Genomic DNA, 20,699 nt, shown 5'->3' with positions numbered 1-20,699 from the left:
GACCACGTACAGCAATGAAGACCCAAAGCAGCCAAAAATAAATAAATTTATTTTAAAAAAAATTTGTCTTCAAAAGGTCACTACATCAGTCAGCTTGCTTGCCATACGCTCAAAGTATCTGGCAGGTAGTTGGCCAAACCTCAGCTAGTGTAGGACTCCTGATTTATGGGGTTCTATCCCAGTGTAGACATCTATAGGAGGCTGTGAGTGTACAGGACGTTTTCAAGAAGATGATGAAATGGAACAATAACCCTTAACTCTTTCGCGTGGTCCTGCAGTTCTGGCAGTTGTGTACAGCTACCTGAATGCAACATGTTGAAATATTAACATTCTCTTTGTTAATTTCACTCTACTTTTTATGTTTATTTAAATGTAGACGTTCGAATTTTTAAACGTTTAAAATATTTCTCTGTTCCCTTTAGTATCCACCAAGCACATTTATCAATAAACCTCTAGAAATTTCCCGAACTAGCCATTTGTGGAAAGCGGTGTTGGCGGGGCCAATGCCCTCAGTCAAGATGGCCGTAACTGCCTTCCCTTGTTCTTTTCTGACCTCAGCAAAGATGGTTCCTGCGACTTCCTTTCAAACTCTGCTTTTCCGGTAACAAACGTGGAGTCACCGCTTCCGGTTTGAGGCGGCTGCCGTTGCGGGGCGGTGAGTGTAATCGGGGCCTGGCGACTTTTCTGGGCCAGTTTTCTCTGCGGACTCACGAGTGGATCGGATTGGGGGAAGGGAGGGGGTCTCCGCAAGGCATCAGGCCGTTCTCTCCTAATTGGGAAGTTACGGCTGCTTTCCCTGGCCTGCTCCCAAACCCCTCCTCCCCCACCACGGGCGGCCTCTGCAGCGAACGCCTTGGGGAAGCCCCAGAATTTGCGTGCAGTGTGTCTAAATGAGCTTCGGTTCTTCTTTTTTTTAAAAACAACTTTCTTGAGACATAATTGACATATTATAAAAAATTCCCATTTGAAGTGTAAAATTCAGTGGTTTTTCATATATCCCTAGAATTGTGCATCCATCACCACAATCTAATTTTAGAATATTTTCATCATCTCGAAGAAAAACCTTGTACCCATTAAAAGTCACTCTCTATTCACTATGGCCTCCCAGTCCTAGGCAATTGATAGTCTACTTTTTTGTCTCTATAGATTTGTCAATTTGCATATTTGATATAAATAGCAGCATACAGCATGTGGTCTTTTTTGACTAGCTTCTTTCACTAAGTATAATGTTTTAAAAGTTTGTTCTTGTTGTAGCATGTATCGGAACTTAATTCCTTTATTGCAGAAAAATATTCCTTGTATTCATATACCACATTTTGTTCATTCATCAGTTGATGGACATTTGGATTGTTTCCACTTTTTGGTTCTTATGAATAAAGCTGCTGTGACCATCTGTGTACAGTTTGAGTGGACACATGTTTTTATTTCTCTTGAGCACATATACCTACGAGTGGGATCGCCTGATCCAACCATTTGTGGAACTGCTAAACTGTTTTCCAAAGTACTTGAGCCATTTTACCTTTCTGTATGTGGATATCCAGCTGTCTTAGCGTTGAAAAGACTGTCCTTGCCCTGCGGAATTGTCTTGGCATCTAGGGAACTTCAGTCGATAACTGTAAGATTTTACTTCTGGACTCTCAGTTTTATTCCACTGACTGTTTTTATTCCAATACTACACAGTCTTGATTATTGCAGCTTATAATTGGTTGGTTTTGAAATCAGAAAGTATGAGTACTCCAAATTTGTGTTCTTCGTTTTCAAGATTGGTTTGGCTTGGGCTTCCCTGGTGGCGCAGTGGTTGAGAGTCCGCCTGCTGATGCAGGGGACATGGGTTAGTGCCCCAGTCCGGGAAGATCCCACATGCTGCGGAGTGGCTGGGCCCGTGAGCCATGGCCGCTGAGCCTGCGTGTCCGGAGCCTGTGCTCCGCAACGGGAGAGGCCACAACAGTGAGAGGCCCGCGGACCGCAAAAAAAAAAAAAAAAAAAAGATTGGTTTGGCTTTATGGGCCCCTTGCATTTCCATATGTACTTTTAAACAGTTTTGTCAAATGTCTGCAAATTTAAAAAAAAAAAAACTGAGATTTTGTAAGAACCATATTGATCCATATACCAATTTGGGCAATATTGCCATTTTAAAATAGTAAGTGTTCAATTCCATGAACATAGGATGTCTTTCCATTCATTTGGAGCTTTAGTTTCTTTCAACATTTTAAAATAGTTCTCAGTGTACATGACTTACATATTTTTCATTATGTGTACTTAAGTATTTTATTCTTTTTGATGCTATTGTAAATGAAATTACATTCTTTTTTAAAAAATTTATTTATTTTTGGCTGTGTTGGGTCTTCATTGCTGCACATGGGCTTTCTCTAGTTGCAGCAGGCGAGGGCTACTCTTCGTTGCAGTGCACGGGCTTCTCACTGCTGTACCTTCTCTTGTTGCGGAGCATGGGCTCTAGCCACGTGGGCTTCAGTAGTTGCGGCACGTGAGCTCTGTAATTGTGGCTTGTGGGCTCTAGAGCGCATGCTCGGTAGTTGTGGTGCATGGGCTTAGTTACTCCGCGGCATGTGAGATCTTCCAGACCAGGGCTTGAATCCCATGTTCCCTGCATTGACAGGCAGATTCTTAACCACTGTGCCACCAAGGAAGTCCAAAATTATATTTTCAATTTCATTTTTAGGTTGTTTATTGCTAGTGTATATAAATACAAATGATTTTTCTGTATTGATCTTGTATCCTGCAACCTTGTTTAACTTTAATTATTCTAGTAGTTTTTGTTTAAGTGGATTCATTGGGACTTTCTATACACAAGATCATGTCTTCTGCTAATAGAAATAGTTTTACTTCTCTCTTTCCAATCTGGAAGCCTTTTATTTCATTTTCTTGCCTAATTGTGCAGCTAAAGCTTTTAGCTCCAGTACAATGTTGTATAGAAGTGATGAGAGCAGTTAATATTAAATTGTTCCTGAGCTTAAGGGGAAAACATTCAGTCTTTCACCATGAAATAGGATGCTAGCTATGGTTTTTTTCAAAAATGCCCTTTATCAGATTGAGGAAGTTCCCTTCTTTTCCGAGTGTGCTGAGTGTTTTGATCATGAATGGGTATTTGACTTTGTCAGTTGATTGTGTGTGTGTGTGTCTGTTGTTGTTTCTGTCCCTTATCCTAATATAGTGTATTACATTGATTGATTTTCAGATGTTAAAGCAACTTTGCATTTCTGGGATAAGTTCTGCTTGGTCAGGGAGTGTAATCCTTTTTATATGTTGCTCGGTTCATTTTGCTAGTATTCTGTCAAGGATTTTTGTGTCTGTATTCATGATACTGGTCTATAGTTTTCTTGTTATGTCTCTGTCTAGTTTTGGTGTGAGGATAACAGTGGGCTCATTGCGTAAACTGGGAAGTGTTCCGTCTTCCATTTTTTAGAATAGTTATCCACAAGAGGGAAGGACAGGTGCAGTGGGAAGAAGCAAGGCTTATTGGAAAACCTGATGGAAAGATAGAAGTGGGGTCAGAGGTTGGGGGAACCAGGCTAGAAGTTTCTGGGTGGTAATTAATGTTTCAGAGGAGGAAAGAAGAGGAGAAAGCCTTGGGATATCCTTGAGGAAGTCCAGTTGGAGATGGAAGATGAGCCACAGAGGAGGCAGGAAGGAACAGGCCTAGCTGGGATGTCAGCTGGGTGAGTGGCTTCCTGAAAAGTAAAGAAAGAGTGTCAGAAGAAGGAATTTCTAGAAGTTATGGTGGAGTGATTGAGTTGGTGGAGATGAGAAAATGAGCCAATTCTAGACTCTTGAGAAGTCTGTGGAAGTGAGAGGAGATTGGCTGTGAGGAAGGCAGGTGTCAAAGGTTTTCGTTTTGCTTTTCTTTCTTGACAATTTTCATATTGATATAATTTTATACCTTCAAAAAATTGCAAGACTAGTACAAGGAACTCCCAAATAACATTTTACAGATTCATCAATTGTCTACACTTGCCCCATTTACTTTATCATTCTCTCTCATATATATATATATATATACTGCAGACATCATGTCTCCCTAACACTAAATATTTGAGTGGTATTTCCAAAGAATAAGGATATTCTTTTACACACCAGGTTTTATTGAAAATGGGAGTGATTTGGGCCTGTTGAAAAGTGTAAGTGAAGATCCAGTGGAACAGAAGCCAGAGAAGGGATTATCGTCTCCGAAGGCTTCTGGAAAAGTCCAGAGAGTGGAATCTAAAGCCCAGGTGGAGTGGTTGGCCTTTGCCACACAAGGGACAGCTCCCTGTTTTACAGAGAGGTAAAGCAGTGTGCGGACGTGGGAGCCTTTGTTATGTTGAGAGAGCTGAAGAAGTTCCTCTCTGCTGGCTTCTGTTTCCCTTGTCAATTAGGAAGTGAGATGATATACTGAAAAGAGGAGGAAGGTATGTGAGTGATGGAGAGGGTCTGAGTTGAAGAAGAGTGGAGAAAATATGAAAGAGTCGAAGAGGGGGTTGAGAGGAAGTTATGAGATAAACATCTCAGGATCCATTTAGCCAGATAGCCCATTCCAGGTGGGTGCTCAGACACTTAGAGAGAGCCAGTCTGCCCTGACCTGTTTGATGACTCTCATGTCCAGCACACAGAAAATAGGGAGATAGTTGAGGTCGTCTAGGCTCAATTTTGCCAAAGGAGTGTGATGAAAAGACAGAATGGGCAGGGCAGGGAAGTTCAGGGTATTAACAAGACTGTGAACCATAGAATCTACTGGAAAAGAATGAAAGAAGCAACATGGCTATAGGATGGGAAGTAGAGGGGCAAATGGGCTGGTGGTTGGCTGGGAAGAGAGGAGCCTGTGATTTGTTTTTTAATTATTACTGTTTTACTTATTGGAGCTAACCATCATGAGCACAGAGACTGTACTAAGTATTTTACATGCATTAATTTTATATAATCCTTATGCCAACCCTATTAGGTAAGCATAGTAATCAAGCCATTTTTATAGATGAGGAAATTGAGGTTAAGTGACTTGCCCAAGGTGACAGCTAAAAAGTGAGAGCAGTCTCTCCAACTCCAGAGCCCCTGCACATCTCTGGACAGTTTTGCAGAGCTTCTTAGCTGTGTTCCTTACTTCACGTTTACCCTCCTCTCATTTGTGTTTCACTCAGCTGACAGAGTGAGCCTTTGAAGATGCAAATTGATTATATCATACACATCCCCTCAGAAGCTTTCATTATATCAATTTTTAAATGGAAATATGTATAAAAATAAGTGAATTGATGGATGAATAGAGAGTTGGATAGCTGGTTATCTGATAAAGAAAATCATAGTAAAATGTTAATTATGAAATCTAGGAAAAGGCCATAAGTGACAAGCCCACAGCTAAGATTAGGAACAAGAGAGTGATGCCTACTTTTGCCACTTCTATTTAACATAGTACTGGAAGTTCTAGCCAGAGCAGTTAGGCAAGAAAAAGAAGTAAAAGGCATCTCTATTGGAAAGGAAGAAGTAAAACTGTCACTGTTTGAAGATGACATGATATTATATATGGAAAACCGTAAAGACTCCATCAACAAACTGTTAGAATAAACAAATTCAGCAAAGTTGCAAGATACAAAATCAACACACAAAAGTCGGTTGCATAATGAACTATCAGAGAGAGAAATTAAGAATACAGTCCCATTTACAATTGCATCAAAAATAATAAAATAGGGCTTCCCTGGTGGCGCAGTGGTTGAGAGTCCGCCTGCTGATGCAGGGGACGCGGGTTCGTGCCCCGGTCCAGGAGGATCCCACATGCCACGGAGCGGCTGGGCCCGTGAGCCATGGCTGCTGAGCCTGCGCGTCCGGAGCCTGTGCTCCGCAATGGGAGAGGCCACAACAGTGAGAGGCCTGTGTACCGCAAGAAAAATAAAATAAAATAAAATAAAATAAAATAAAATAAAATACCTAGGAATAAGTTTTTTTCTTTTTCTTTTTAAAAGATTTTTGTTTTTACCTAGGAATAAATTTAACCAAGAAGGTGAAAGACCTGTGCAGTGAAAACTACAAGAAATTAATGAAAGAAATTGAAGAAGACACAAATAAATGGAAAGATATTCTGTGCTCATGGATTGGAAGAATTAATATTACAGTGTCCATGCTACCCCAAACAATATACAGACTCAATGCAATACCGATCAAAATCCCAATGACATTTTTCACAGTAATAAAACAAACAAAAAAAAATTTTGAACTATGAAAGGTTCTGAATAGCCACAGCAATCTTGAGAAAGAACAAAGCTGCAGGCATTATGTGCCCTTATTTCAAACTATATTACAAAGCTATAATAATTAAAACAGTATGGTGGCATTAAAAACAGACACATAAATCAATGGAACAGAATAGAGAGCTCAGAAATAAACCTATGCATATATTAATTAATTTATGAGAAAGGAGACAAGAATGTCCAATGGTGAAAGGACAGTCTCTTCAATAAATAGTGCTAGGAAAATTGACAGCATATGCAAAAGAATGAAATTGGACCACCATACACAAAAATTAACTCAAAATGGATTAAAGACTTGAGCTTGAGACCTAAAACTGTAAAAATCCTAGAAGAAAATAGAGGTGATAAAGTCCTTGACATACATCTTTAAAAAAAATTATTTATTTATTTATTTTTGGCTGCATTGGGTCTTCGTTGCTTCTTGCGGGCTTTCTCTAGTTGTGGTGAGTGGGGGCTACTCTTCGTTGCAGTGCGCCAGCTTCTCATTATGGTGGCTTCTCTTGTTGTGGAGCACGGGTTCTAGGTGCAGGGACTTCAGGAGTTGGGGCTTGCAGGCTCTAGAGTGCAGGCTCAGTAGTTGTGGCGCACGGGGCTTAGTTGCTCTGCGGCACATGGAATCGTCCCAGACCAGGGCTCGAACCCATGTCCCCTGTATTGGCAGGCAGATTCTTAACCACTGTGCCACCAGGGAAGTCCCTTTGACATAGGTCTTGATGATGATTTTTTGAATCTGACACCAAAACCAAAAGCAACAAAAGCAAAAATAAACAAGTGGGACTATATTAAACTAAAAATCTTTTGCACAGCAAAGGAAACCATCAACAAATGAAAAGGCAACCTACTGAATGGGAGAAAGTATTTGCAAGTCATATATCTGATAAGGGGCTAATATCTAAAATATATAAAGAACCCATACAACTCAATAGCAAAAAAACAACCAATCCAATTAAAAAATGGGTAGAAGATATGAGTAGACATTTTTTCCCAAGAAGAAATATGGATGGCCAACAGGTACATGAAAAGATGCTCTACATCATTAATCATCAGGGAAATGCAAATCAGAACCACAATGAGATATCACCTCACACCTGTCAGAATGGCTAATATCAAAAAGACTGGTGGTCCTGGGCTTCCCTGGTGGTGCAGTGGTTGAGAGTCCGCCTGCCGATGCAGGGGACACGGGTTCATGCCCCAGTCCGGGAAGATCCCACATGCAGCGGAGCGGCTAGGCCCGTGAGCCATGGCCGCTGAGCCTGCGCGTCCGGAGCCTGTGCTTCGCAACAGGAGAGGCCACAGCAGTGAGAGGCCCGCGTACCGCAAAAAAAAAAAAAAAAAGACTGGTGGTCCAGTGGTTAAGACTCTGCGCTTCCAATGCAGTGGTGCAGGTTTGATCCCTGGTCAGGGAACTAGGACTCCACAGGCCGCAGGGCGTGGCCAATAAATAAATAGAGACTAGAAATAACAAGTGTTGGCATAGATATAGAGAAAATGGAAACCTCATGGCAATGTAAATTGGTGCCACTATAGAAAAGTGTGGAGGTTCCTCAAAAAGTTAAAAATAGAACTACCATATGATCCAGGAATTCCAATTTTGAGTATTTATCCAAAGAAAACAAGAACACTAATTAGAAAAGATATATGCACCCCCATGTTCATTGCAGCATTATTTATAATAGCCAAGATAGAAAACAACCTAAGGGTCCATTGATGGATGAGTAAATAAGGAAGATGTGATATATATGTACAATGTAATATTATTCAGCCATAAAAAAGAATGAAATCTTGCTATTTGCAACAACATGAATGTCCCTGAGACCACTATAAGTGAAATGAGTCAGAGAAATACAAATACTTTATATTAAGCTTATAGATACAGAGAGCAGATTGGCGGTTGTCAGAAGTGGCGGGGGGAGAGTGGTGGAAGAAATGGGTGAACTGTTTTTGGTTTTGTTTTGGTGTTTAAGTAAATTGAGTAAGAATAAAGAAATCTAGGCAGTAGCTATATGGATGGTCATTGTATTAAATTCTTTCCACTATCCTTTGTTTGAAATTTTTCATCTAAAATATTGGGAGGAAAGAGCCTTAATTGGAAAAAAAAAAAAAAAAAAGTACATAGTTCCTTGGAAGTCCAGTGGTTAGGACTTGGTACTTCACTGCCATGGCCTGGGTTCAGTCCCTGGTTGGGGAACTAAGATCCCGCAAGCCACATGGTGTGGCCAAAAATAAAGAAAAAGAAAAAAGTCAATGAAATTAAACTGCTTCTTATACATGGACCCTGACTGAGTTGTTTTTGTAGATTTGTAAGAATCTGTAGAGCAATGGCTGCTTTCTCTTGGTAAGCAGGTATTTATGTACTGAGAAACTTCTTGTGCCTGCAGTCACAAGGCATCCTATACTCCCAAGTATTGGAAAATAATATTTAGATTGTGTAATTAAAGCACCTTTAAGAGAAGAAAATAAGCACTTCTAGAGAAGGAAATTGAACCACATATCAAAAGTTTTGGGGCAAAGGATAATCATTGCATTCTACTTGGCCAGCCTAGGTAGTTTCAGATCATTAGAAGGGTCTCACCTGTCCCTATTATTTGATTTCTCCTGTACAAATTCATTGAATCCAAAATAATGTTTTACATGCACAGGTACTTATTTTGTAATAAACAGGATTCTGCCTTTCAGTAGATTGTTTTTTTCTTTTTTTTGTTCAAATAACCAGTTTGTGATGTATTTGACATTTAATATAAGTGATTATAAAAGAAAAGATAGATATCACATCAAGGTGCTATTTGTTTTCAAAAAGGATTCCTTTTGTTCCATGTCATTAATAACGACTTCTGTTGCTGGCTGATTTCAATGCAACTTTGTAGGCAAGCAGGATACGTGGCTGTCATTTATTAACCTGTTTGTTCCCTTCCAGAAACCTCCAGAGCAGTGTTTGGTAAGATGAGGGCAGAAGGAGGAGCCACAGATGCCTGCAGCAGAGGTGTTTGCTGAAACTTCGGGCTTGGTTGGCTAATATAGCAGTGTGCAAAGACAGGATGTTCTTGCTTCTTTGGGAATCTTGATCACCTCACTCCTTCCAGAAGCAATCAGCTGATGTCTTGGCTCACTGTCTGCCTGAGCGAATGTCCACAACAGCATGTGACTGGGTGTCCTCAAATGAGAGGTGTCTTGCCAGGTCTCTCTGTTGATTTGTTTTTATACCTCCTATCTTTGCTTGATCAGGTGGTAGTTTGGGCTGCAGTCGGGAGGCTCTGGAGCTGGGTTCATCCTAGGTTGGTACTTTCTGGACGGGTTTCCTTGGGCTAGTTACTCTACTTCTCCTGTGTTTGGGGCCGACTATCTGACTGTAAATGAGGGTAATAATAAGATTACCTGCTTCACAGGGCTGTTGGAGATGAAGCTCTTAGCACAATGCCTGGCAACCAAAAAGCACTTAATAAATGTTAACTACTCGTATTATTATACTGCTCATGTTATTCTGAAATTGCTTCTGTCATTCAGACATAGATCTTTCAAGTTCTGACTGTCATTTTAACAGCTGGATAATATCCCATAATTTGGAATACTGCCTCCTCCCAAACCTATCCTTCTCCGGTCTGCTCTCACTCAGTTGATAATACAAACCTGTCACTGAAGCTACCACTCTTTGTTGACTTCTGGTTCCTCTTTAGCCCTTTTATCCATTCAGTTATTAAGTTTGACTCTTATTTCTGTTCCTAAACATCTTCTTAGTCTGTCCCCTGCTCTTGGCTGCTAGTGCCCTGCCCTGCTCTTCCTCTCTCACTGGGACCACAACAGTTGTCTGAATTCCTGTCGCTCCTGAGATTGCCTGCTGTCCAGCTGCCAAATCTGCAGATCTGACCATGTGTCTCCTCTGCATGGTACCTGGTGGCCTGTGGTAGTCACAGGGTGTGGTGTTGACCATAGTAAGATTTACTGATGACAACTTAAGAGGCAGAGAGTAGCAGAGGGTCCAGGATCTCTCCAGGCCCATAATTATTTTACAGAAAGGTGGGCAGGGCTGGATGTACTGCAAAGAGCCCTCCAGCCCACAGGTAGACATCAACCAGGAGGGATAAGGGACACCTAATTTTTAACAAGAAATGTCCAAAACTCTCAACACCTCTTGCCAGTTGTGGTTGCCCAAGCTGGTTCCTCTGGGGTTCATACTGTCCCCTGGCCATGGCCTGCCCCACACTTGGGGACAGCCTCCTCCAGAAAGCCTACTGCCCCTCTCTGGGCGCCTCTTCATCTTATCATGGTGTTAGCACTGTCTGTCTCTGTGTTTGGATCATCCCAACCTGAGCAACTCAAAGGAAGTGTCTATCACATTCATCTTTGCATCCCTGGGGCCTGGCATGTTAACAGTTGTCTGAAGGCCACAGAAGAAGATGCAAATCACCTGTAATTTCACTACCCAGAAATTAAACCACTGAGTTAATTATCACTGGAATTAATTTGGGATATACCCTTCTAGACTTTTTTTTTCTAGCTATAGGTCTGTATATTTCATACACACACATCCCACACACGATATTTTATAAAATATGGATCAAACCCTACCTATAGTTTTTAAATCTTTTTCCATTTAATATATCATGGACAGTTTCCCATCTCATTAAATATTTGTGTAGTCCTTGGATTATAGTGCTAAACAGTATTTCATCCTTATCAGACATGCAGTTCACTTTCCAGCTGAAATGATTCATGGTTTCTTTCTGTGCTGAGAGTTATTTGTTTCTCATGATGAAGAAACATGGTAAACAAATGCTGGGTCTAAAGCAAAGACAAGGAAGACCATTAATAACAGGAAAGTAAAGCAAAGACAAGGAAGACTGTTAGTAACAGGAAAGTAAATTATTTTGGTTCTACTGTTTTTTGGCCTTTAAGGTGCTTTAAGCCATGGCTGTAATGGAGGCTCCTCTTATGCAATACCTTCTGTATTGAATTGTTTTATTTTTTCCATGGCAGGACTATGGCAAATCAGGAAGCCACTACAGGAAGCCAATCAGAGGAGAGCAATGCTTTGGACCTGCCATCAGCTTATGACATAAGGGATTACGTGTTGCAGAGACCCAGCCAGGAGGCCAACAGTGAGGCTTTTAGTTCTGAGGAAGCCTTTTCTATTCCTTGCTCTTCTGATACGGATCCAGGTAAGAAGCACAGTTTAAAACAAACTAACATTGAACAAACAAAAAAATCCTGACATATACCTATATGTGATAGTTTGTTTCTCTGTCTTCCAAAGGCAGATCTCATTGTCTGGGGAGAAAAACATCTTATCTAAGCAAAACTGTTGGGAGAGACTTCAAAGGACAGCCTCCCTGGTGGAACCAGGACAAGGAGCTGTTTCCTGGAGGCCTTTTTGTCTGAGTCCCTTTCTGATCTCCATCCAAATCCATTTAGAGGCAGGGAGCACTTGGTTCACTGGGAGAGGGTAGAATTGGTTTTTTGTTTTGTTCTTTTAAAACTTCAGAAAATAGCCATGTGGGCCTGTTGTGTGTCATAGGGACTTTAGTGTTCCTCTTATGAAGTATACTCTGGATTTAGGTAACAACTTTTCTGTAAGTTTCCCTGACCGAATTGCCGAAAAGTCTGTTTTTTAAGTTTAATGATAATTCTTTGACATAGTTAGTGACCATCTCTGGTTGTAAAGCCCATCTCCTCCCTGTTTATTGCCTAATCCAGGCCTGTAGGTCCACATATTCAAAGCTTTGCCACTTACTGGTTGTGTGACTCAGGTCATATTTCTTAACCCCTCTGAGTTCCAGAATCAGCTACAAAATGGGGATCAAAATGCTTGCTTCATGGAGTAGGTTTAACTCAGGCAACAGTGCAGGGACACATCATAGTGTTTGCCATACATTGGTGCTCAGGCAATTGCTATTACAGTATTCTGGTGCTATTATTATTGTTGTTGTTGTTGTTAAGAAACCCAAATATATATTTTTAAAGAGCACGCAGGTACTAAGAAAATGCGGGCCTTAATGAAGATGAATTTAACATTGGCAGTAAGTAGGGTGTGTACCTGTCATTATCTTCAAGAATTCTATGAAAAAAAAAATACTTTTAAACTTCCTGATGATTCTTTTCTGATTTTCAGGACATAGTAATCAGGATCAGTCAGATTCCTGTTTAATTTAGTTCCAGAGCAAGAATTAGATCATTTCTTATCCTTTTTCTTTCTAGGCTCAGAATCTTAGTTCATTTAACCTTTCCTCTTCCCCTTCCCATCCTGCTGCCTCTACATTACTTTCCATCCCAAAGAAAGCAACTGTTATTAATTTGAATTGAGTTGACCATTGAAATATTTATATTGGAGTATTTGTTTAAAATCTAGACATTTCATGAAAAAAGATTCTTTTGGAAGCCCTTATAAAGGTCTAAACATGGGAAGGAGCACTCATATCCTGAGACAACCATTTTGCACGGCATGGGGAGTGGTGGTGCTGCATTTGACTGTCTAGTTTGAATTCTGGTTCTACTTTTTTCTGTGGTTTTGCCTTGGACAAGTCATTTGGCCTCCATGTCTTGGTTCCTTCATTTGTAAAATGGAGATAGTAATGCCTACCTTGTCACGGGGCAGCCATAATGAGGGTCAAAGTGTATGAGGTGTAATGCCTAGCATGTGGTGGGCTTTGGAAATCCAGCTCTTCATGAGTTCAGTGCCTGGGCACCTCAGCACACCACCACGCTGACCAGGCTCCATTTTTTTTTTTAATTGAGCTATAATTTATGTGCAATATTATATGTTACACGTGTACAGCATAGTGATTCACAATTTTTAAAGGTTATACTCCATTTATAGTTATTATAGAATATTGGCTATATTCCCTGTGTTGTATAATATATCCTTGTAGCTTATTTATTTTGTACATAATAGTTTGTACCTCTTAATCCCCTACGCCATCTTGCCCCTCCTCCCTTCTTTCTCCCCACTGGTAACCACTAGTTTGTTCTCTATATCTCTGAGTCTGTTTCTTTTTTGTTATACTCACTAGTTTGTTTTATTTATTTATTTTATTTTATTTTATTTATTTATTTAAAAAAATTTTTGGCTGCATTGGGTCTTAGTTGCAGCACACGGGATGTTCGTTGAGACGTGGGATCTTTCGTTGAAGTGCTTGGGCTCTTCATTGCGGTGCTTGGGCTTCTCTCTAGTTGCGGCCTGTGGGTTTCTCTCTAGTTGTGGCGCACAGGCTCCAGAGCGCATGGGCTCTGTAGTTTGTGGTACGTGGGCTCTCTAGTTAAGGCGTGCAAACTCAGTAGTTGTGGCACGCAGGCTTAGTTGCCCTGTGGCATCTTAGTTCTCCGTCCAGGGATCGAACCTGCGTCCCCTGCATTGGAAGGCGGATTCTTAACCACTGGACCACTAGGGAAGTCCCTAGTTTATTTTTTAGATTCTACATGTAAGTGGTCTGACTTCTTTAACTTAGCATAATACCTTCCAAGTCCATCCCTGTTGTTGCAAATGGCAAAATTTCATTCTTGTTTATGGCTGAACAGTATTCCATTGTGCGTGTGTGTGTGTGTGTGTGTGTGTGTGTGTGTGTGTGTGTGTGTGTGTATACCGCATCTTCTTTATCCATTCATCTGTTGATGGACACTTAGGTTGTTTCCATATCTTAGTAATTGTAAGTAATGCTGCTATGAATATTGGGGTGCATGTATCTTTTTTAATTAGTGATTTTGTTTTTTTCAGATAGGTACCCAGGAGTGGAATTTCTGAGTCATGTGGTAGTTCTCCTTTTAGTTTTCTGAGAAAACTCCATACTGTTTTCCACAGTGGCTGCACCAATTTACATTCCCATCAACAGTGTATGAGGGTTCCCTTTTCTCCGCATCCTCATGACAAGATCCATTAAATTCATAACCTCCTACCTCAAGTTGAGCCTCTTTGCTGCCCATCCATCACACACTATTTTCCTAGCATGTTCATTCTCCTGCCCTCTTGGATGACTTTGTAGTATCTTCTTCTCTCTTTGCAAACCCCCATTACCTCCTTCAACCTCTTTCTCAGCTGATAATCTTAGTTTCCTATTTAATCAAGAAAACAGAAGCACTCAAAAGAGAATGAGCACACACTCACACTTCACATCCATCAGCTTCCTTCCCTCCTGTTTCTGTGGGAAACCCATCCCTGCCTGTCCTTCTCTTCCAGTGTGCTTTCACCTACTCAAGGTTGTCACTTCTAGTAATCTCCTGCATCGTTGATCCCACCTCTACTGGTCATTCTCATGATCATACAAACATGCTTTAATAGCTCCCATCTTAACAAAATGCCCACCCTAGACCCCAAATCCCCATCTAGTTACAGACTCATTCCTCTGTTCTCTTCTACAGAAAACCCTCAGAAGAGTCATCTACACCTGTTGTCCCCAGTTCGTCTCCTCCCAGTTCCTCCTAAAACCCTCCAACCTGGCTTCTATCTCCATCACTCCATGGAAATAGCTCTTGTCAAGGTCATGACCTCCACATTGTTAAATCCAGTAGTCACTTCTCAAGCGTTCTCCTTCTTGATCTGTCAGCAGCATTGACTTTTTTTCTTCTTGAATTCTTTCTTCAGTGGGCTTTCTGGGAAGCAGCATCTTAATTTTTTTTTCTTACTTTTCTGTCTTATTCGTTCTCAGTCTTCTTTGCCTGATTCCTTCCTCTCCAGCCCCTTAGTGTTGGAGAGCCCAGGGCTGAGTCCTCAGCTCTCCTGTCTGTCATCACACCCTTCCGTGAGTGATCTTATCCAGTCTCGGGGCCTTAAATGCTCTCAGTACCTCGCTCAGTCCCAGATTTCTCTCTCTAGTTTGGATCTCTGGCTTGACATTTATATTATCTATGTATTTCACATCATCACTTAGATTTCTATTAGACTTCCTAAATTTGACATAACCAAATTCCTGATTCCTCTACCGTCTCATATATACATAGACACACCTGTTCTTTGAGGCTTTCTCATCTCAAAAAAGTACTTCCATCCTTCTGTTCACTTAGGCAGAAACCTGGGAGTCATCCTCAACTTCTTTCTTTCTCTTTAATCTCATATCCAGTCTATCAGCAAATCCTGTCAGCTCTCCTTTGTCTCCACTGCCACCACCCTGGTCCCTGCCAGTAGCATCTGTCTTCTGGATTATTGTTAATCTCATAACTAGCTTTTCTCACATCTGCTCTTTATCCTCCTATAGTTTCTTCTTTTTTTTTTTAATTTTTATTTATTTCTATTATTGTCTTTAATGGAATATATAAAAGCAGAGAAACTTCACTCATAAGTTGTGCTTTCACATATTCATATAGAAACTATATGGAAATACATATACATGGGCTTAGAAATATTTTACTTTTCATGCAGGAATTCCAGTTCTGTTAACCAAAACTAAAGAAATAATTCATAATAAAAATAAGCTTTGTGTATAGTGACATCTGTAATTGCAGTAAATTGTCACTAAATTAAACATTGAACAGGGACTTCCATGGTGGCGCAGTGGTTAAGAATCTGCCTGCCGATGCAGGGGACACAGGTTCGATCCCTGGTCCAGGAAGGTCCGACATGCCACGGAGCAGCTAAGCCCGTGAACCACAACTACTGAGCCTGCACTCTAGAGCCTGCAAGCCACAACTACTGAGCCCATGCGCTGCAATTACTGAAGCCCACACTCTCTAGGGCCTGCGTGCTGCAACGACTGAAGCCCATGCACCTAGAGCCCATGCTCTGCAATAAGAGAAGCCACTGCAATGAGAAGACGGCGCACCACAATGAAGAGCAGCCCTCACTCACCGCAACTAGAGAAAGCCTGTGTGCGGCAACAAAGACCCAACACAGCCAAAATAAATAAATAAATAAACAAACAAATAATTAAATAATTGAATAATAATGGTTAACTAGGTACACCCAGTCAACTAAATATGAATATTCAAAAAAATTGCATTTCTTTCTTTTTTTAAATTCATTTTTATTGGACTATAGTTGCTTTACAATGTTGTGTTAGTTTCTGCTGTACAGCAAAGTGAATCAGCTATACGTATACATATATCCCCTCTTTAGGTCACCACAGAGCATTGAGTAGAGTTACCTGTGCTATGCACTCGGTTCTTATTAGGTATCTATTTTATACATAATAGTGTATATATGTCAATCCTAATCTCCCAATTCATTCCACTCCCCTCTTTCGTCCTTGATAACCATACATCCATTCTCTCTGTCTCTGTCTCTATTTCTGCTTTGCAAATAAGTTCATCTGTATAATTTTTCTAGATTCCACATATAAGCAATATTATACAATACTTGTTTTTCTCTTTCTGACTAACTTCACTCTGTATAACAGTCTCTAGGTCCATCCACGTTTCTGCAGATTGCACAATTTCGTTCCTTTTTACGACTGAGTAATATTGCATTATATATATGTACCACATCTTCTTTATCCATTCTTCTATTGATGGACATTTAGGTTGCTTCCAAGTTCTGGCTATTGTAAATAGTGCTGCAATGAACATTGGGGTGCATGTGTATCTTGTTGAATTATAGTTTTCTCCAGATATATGCCCAGGAGTGGGATTGCTGGGTCATATGGTAGTTCTATTTTTAGTTTTTTGAGGAACCTCCATACTGTTCTCCATAGTGGCTGTACCAATTTACATTCCCACCAACAGTGTAGGAGGATTCCCTTTTCTCCACATCCTCTCCAGCATTTATTGTTTGTAGATTTTTTGATGGTGGCCATTCTGACTGGTGTGAGGTGATTCTTTACTGTAGTGTTGATTTCCATTTCTCTAATAATTAGTGAGTGATGTTAAGCATCTTTTCATGTGTTTGTTGGCCATCTGTATGTCTTCTTTGGAGAAATGTCTATTTAGGTCTTCTGCCCATTTTTTGATTGGGTTGTTTGTTCTTTTGATATTGAGCTGCATGAGCTGTTTGTATATTTTGCAGATTAATCCCTTGTCAGTTGCTTAGTTTGCAAATAATTTCTCCCATTCTGAGGGTTTTCTTTTCGTCTTATTTGTGGTTTACTTTGCTGTGCAAAAGCTTTTAAGTTTCATTAGATCCCATTTGTTTATTTTTGTTTTTATTTCCATTACTCTAGGAGGTGGATTGAAAAAGATCTTGCTGTGATTTATGTCAAAGAGTGTTCTCCCGGGCTTCCCTGGTGGCTCAGTGGTTGAGAGTCTGCCTGCTGATGCAGGGGACACGGGTTCGTGCCCCGGTCTGGGAAGATCCCACGTGCCGTGGAGCGGCTGGGTCCGTGAGCCATGGCCGCTGAGCCTGCGCGTCCGGAGCCTGTGCTCCGCAGCGGGAGAGGCTGCAGCGGTGAGGGGCCCGTGTACCGCAAAAAAAAAAAAAAAAAAAAAAAAAAGAGTGTTCTCCCTATGTTTTCCTCTAAGAGTTTTATAGTGTCTGGTCTTACATTTAGGTCTCTAATCCATTTTGAGTTTATTTTTGTGTGTGGTATTAGGGAGTGTTCTAATTTTATTCTTTTATATGTAGCTGTCCAGTTTTCCCAGCACCACTTATTGAAGAGACTGTCTTTTCTCCATTGTATATCCTCACCTCCTTTGTCATAGATTAGTTGACCATAGGTGTGTGGGTTTATCTCTGGGCTTTCTATCCTGTTCCATTGACCTATATTTCTGTTTTGGTGCCAGTACCATATTGTCTTGATTACTGTTACTTCGTAGTATAGTCTGAAGTCAGGGAGTCCGATTCCTCCAGCTCCATTTTTTTCCCTCAAGATTGCTTTGGCTGTTCAGGGTCTTTTGTGTCACCATACAGATTTTAAGATTTTTTGTTTTAGTTCTGTAAAAAATGCCATTGGTAATTTGATAGGGATTGAATTGAATCTAGATTGCTTTGGGTAGTATAGTCATTTTCACAATGTTGATTCTTCCAATCCAAGAACATGGTATATCTCCATCTGTTTGTGTCATCTTTGATTGCTTTCATCAGTGTCTTACAGTTTTCTGAGTACAGGTCTTTTACCTCCTTAGGTAGGTTTATTCCTAGGTATTTTATTCTTTTTGTTGCAGTGGTGAATGGGATTGTTTCCTTCTCTTTCTGATCATTCATTGTTAGTGTATAGGAATTCAAGAGATTTCTGTGCATTAATTTTGTATCCTGCAACTTTACCAAATTCACTGATTAGCTCTAGTAGTTTTATGGTAGAATCTTTATGATTCTCTATGTATAGTATCATGTCATGTGCAAACAGTGACAGTTTTACTTCTTCTTTTCCAATTTGGATTCCTTTTATTTAGTTTTCTTCTCTGATTGTCATGGCTAGGAATTCCAAAACTATGTTGAATAAAAGTAGCAAGAGTGGACATCTTTGTCTTGTTCCTGATCTTAGAGGAGATGCTTTCAGTTTTTCACCATTGAGAATGATGTTTGCTGTGGGTTTGTCATATATGGTCTTTATTATGTTGAGGTAGTTTCCCTCTATGCCCACTTTCTGGAGAGTTTTTAATCATAAATGGGTATTGGATTTTATCAAAAGCTTTTTTTGCATCTATTGAGGTGATCATATGGCTTTTATCCTTCAGTTTGTTAATATGGCATATCACATTGATTGATTTGCATATATTGAAGAATCCTTGCATTCCTGGGGTAAACCCCACTTGATCATGGTGTATGATCCTTTTAATGTGTTGTTGGATTCTGTTTGCTAGTATTTTGTTGAGTATTTTTGCATCTATGTTCATCAGTGATATTGGCCTCTAATTTTCTTTTTTTGTGACTTCTTTGTCTGATTTTGATATCAGGGTGATAGTGGCGTCATAGAATGAGCTTAGGAGAATTCCTCCCTCTGCAGGTTTTTGGAAGAGTTTGAGAAGGATAGGTGTTAGCTCTCCTCTAAATGTTTGATGGAATTCACCTGTGAAGCCATCTGGTCCTGGACTTTTGGTTGCTGGAAGATTTGTTTTTAATATTTATTTTATTTTATTTATTTATTGGTTGCTTGGGTCTTAGTTGTGGCTTGCTGGCTCCTTAGTTGTGGCATGTGGGCTCCTTAGTTATGGCACGTTGGTTCCTTAGTTGCAGCATGCTGGGGATCTTTTTTAGTTGAGGGATGCAAACTCTTAGTTGTGGCATGCATCTGGGACCTAGTTCCCTGACCAGGGATTGAACCCAGGCCCCCTTCATTGGGAGCACCGATTCTTAACCACTGCACCATCAGGGAAGTCCCGTTTGCAGGAAGATTTTTAATCACAGTTTCAATTTCATTACTTGTCATTGGTCTGTTCATATTTTGTATTTCTTCCTGGTTCATTCTTGGAAGGTTGTACCTTTCCAACAATTTGTCCATTTCTTCCAGGTTGTCCATTTTTTTGGCATATACCTGCTTGTAGTAGTCTCTTATGATGCTTTGTATTTTTGCGGTGTCAGTTGTAACTTCTCCTTTTTCATTTCTAATTTTATTGATTTGAGTCCTCTCCCTTTTTTCTTGATGAGTCTGGCTAAAGGTTTATCAATTTTGTTTATCTTCTCAAAGAACCAGCTTTTTGTTTTATTGATCTTTGCTATTGTTTTCTTTGTTTCTGTTTCTGCTCTGATCCTTATGATTTCTTTCCTTCTACTGACTTCGGGTTTTCTTTGTTCTTCTTTCTCTAGTTGCCTTAGGTGTAGGGTTAGATTGTTTATTTGAGATTTTTCTTATTTCTTGAGGTGAGATTGAATTGCTATAAACTTCCCTCTTAGAACTTCTTTTGCTGCATCCCATAGGTTTTGGAACATCGTGTTTTTGTTATCATTTGTCTCTACGTATTTTTTGATTTTCTCTTTGATTTCTTCAGTGATCTCTTGGTTATTTAGTAATGTATTGTTTAGCTTCCATGTGTTTATGTTTTTACAGTTTTTTTCCTGTAGTAGATTTCTAATCTCATAGTGTTGTGTTCGGAAAAGATGTTTGATACGATTTCAATTTTCTTAAATTTACGAAGGCTTGATTTGTGACCCAAGATGTGATCTACCCTGGAGAATGTTCCATGTGCACTTGAGAACAGAATGTATTCTGCTGCTTTTAGTTGGAATGTCCTATAAATATCAGTGAAGTCTGTCTGGTCTAATGTGTTATTTAAGGCTTGTGTTTCCTTACTAATTTTCTGTCTGGATGGTCTGTCCATTGGTATAAGTGGAATGTTAAAAGTCCCCCACTATTATTGTGTTACTGTCAATTTCCCCTTTTATGGCTGTTAGTATTTACCTTATGTATTGAGGTGCTCCTCTGTTGGGTGCATAAATATTTACAATTGTTATATCTTCTTGGATTGATCGCTTGATCATTATGTAGTGTCCTTCCTTGTCTCTTCTAACATTCTTTATTTTAAAGTCTATTTTGTCTGATATGAATATTGCTACTCCAGGTTTCTTTTGATTTCCATTTGCATGGAATATCTTTTTCCATCCCCTCACTTTCAGTCTGTATGTGTCCCTAGGTTTGAAGTGGGTTTCTTTTAGACAGCATATATATGGGCCTTGTTTTTTAT

At 40.0% G+C, this 20,699-nt stretch overlaps 1 protein-coding gene across 12 annotated transcripts in view; it reads left to right on the top strand.

Annotated features, from left to right (window-relative positions):
• The first annotated feature begins 599 nt into the window (after positions 1–599).
• SHLD1 (shieldin complex subunit 1) overlaps positions 600–20,699 on the top strand; it is a 97,578-nt gene continuing 77,478 nt past the window's right edge. For 8 of the 12 annotated variants that reach the window (XR_004042838.3, XM_060284577.1, XM_030872602.2 and 5 more), the window contains exons 1-3: positions 600–655; positions 9,145–9,405; positions 11,202–11,383. Coding sequence is in view for 11 of the 12 variants with exons in the window: in XM_060284577.1 (XP_060140560.1) it covers positions 9,353–9,405; positions 11,202–11,383 (235 nt within the window). In the remaining variant the exon portion in view is untranslated. Of the gene's footprint in view, positions 656–9,143; positions 9,406–11,201; positions 11,384–20,699 lie in introns of those variants that run through there. The other 4 variants (XM_060284578.1, XM_030872598.2, XM_030872596.2 and 1 more) reach the window with 4 other exon arrangements.

Source organism: Globicephala melas, chromosome 15 (assembly GCF_963455315.2).
Source record: "Globicephala melas chromosome 15, mGloMel1.2, whole genome shotgun sequence".
NCBI classification, from domain to species: Eukaryota; Metazoa; Chordata; class Mammalia; order Artiodactyla; family Delphinidae; genus Globicephala; species Globicephala melas.
The sequence above is the reverse complement of the archived record's forward strand: the minus strand, read 5'-3'. Positions and strand labels throughout refer to the sequence as shown.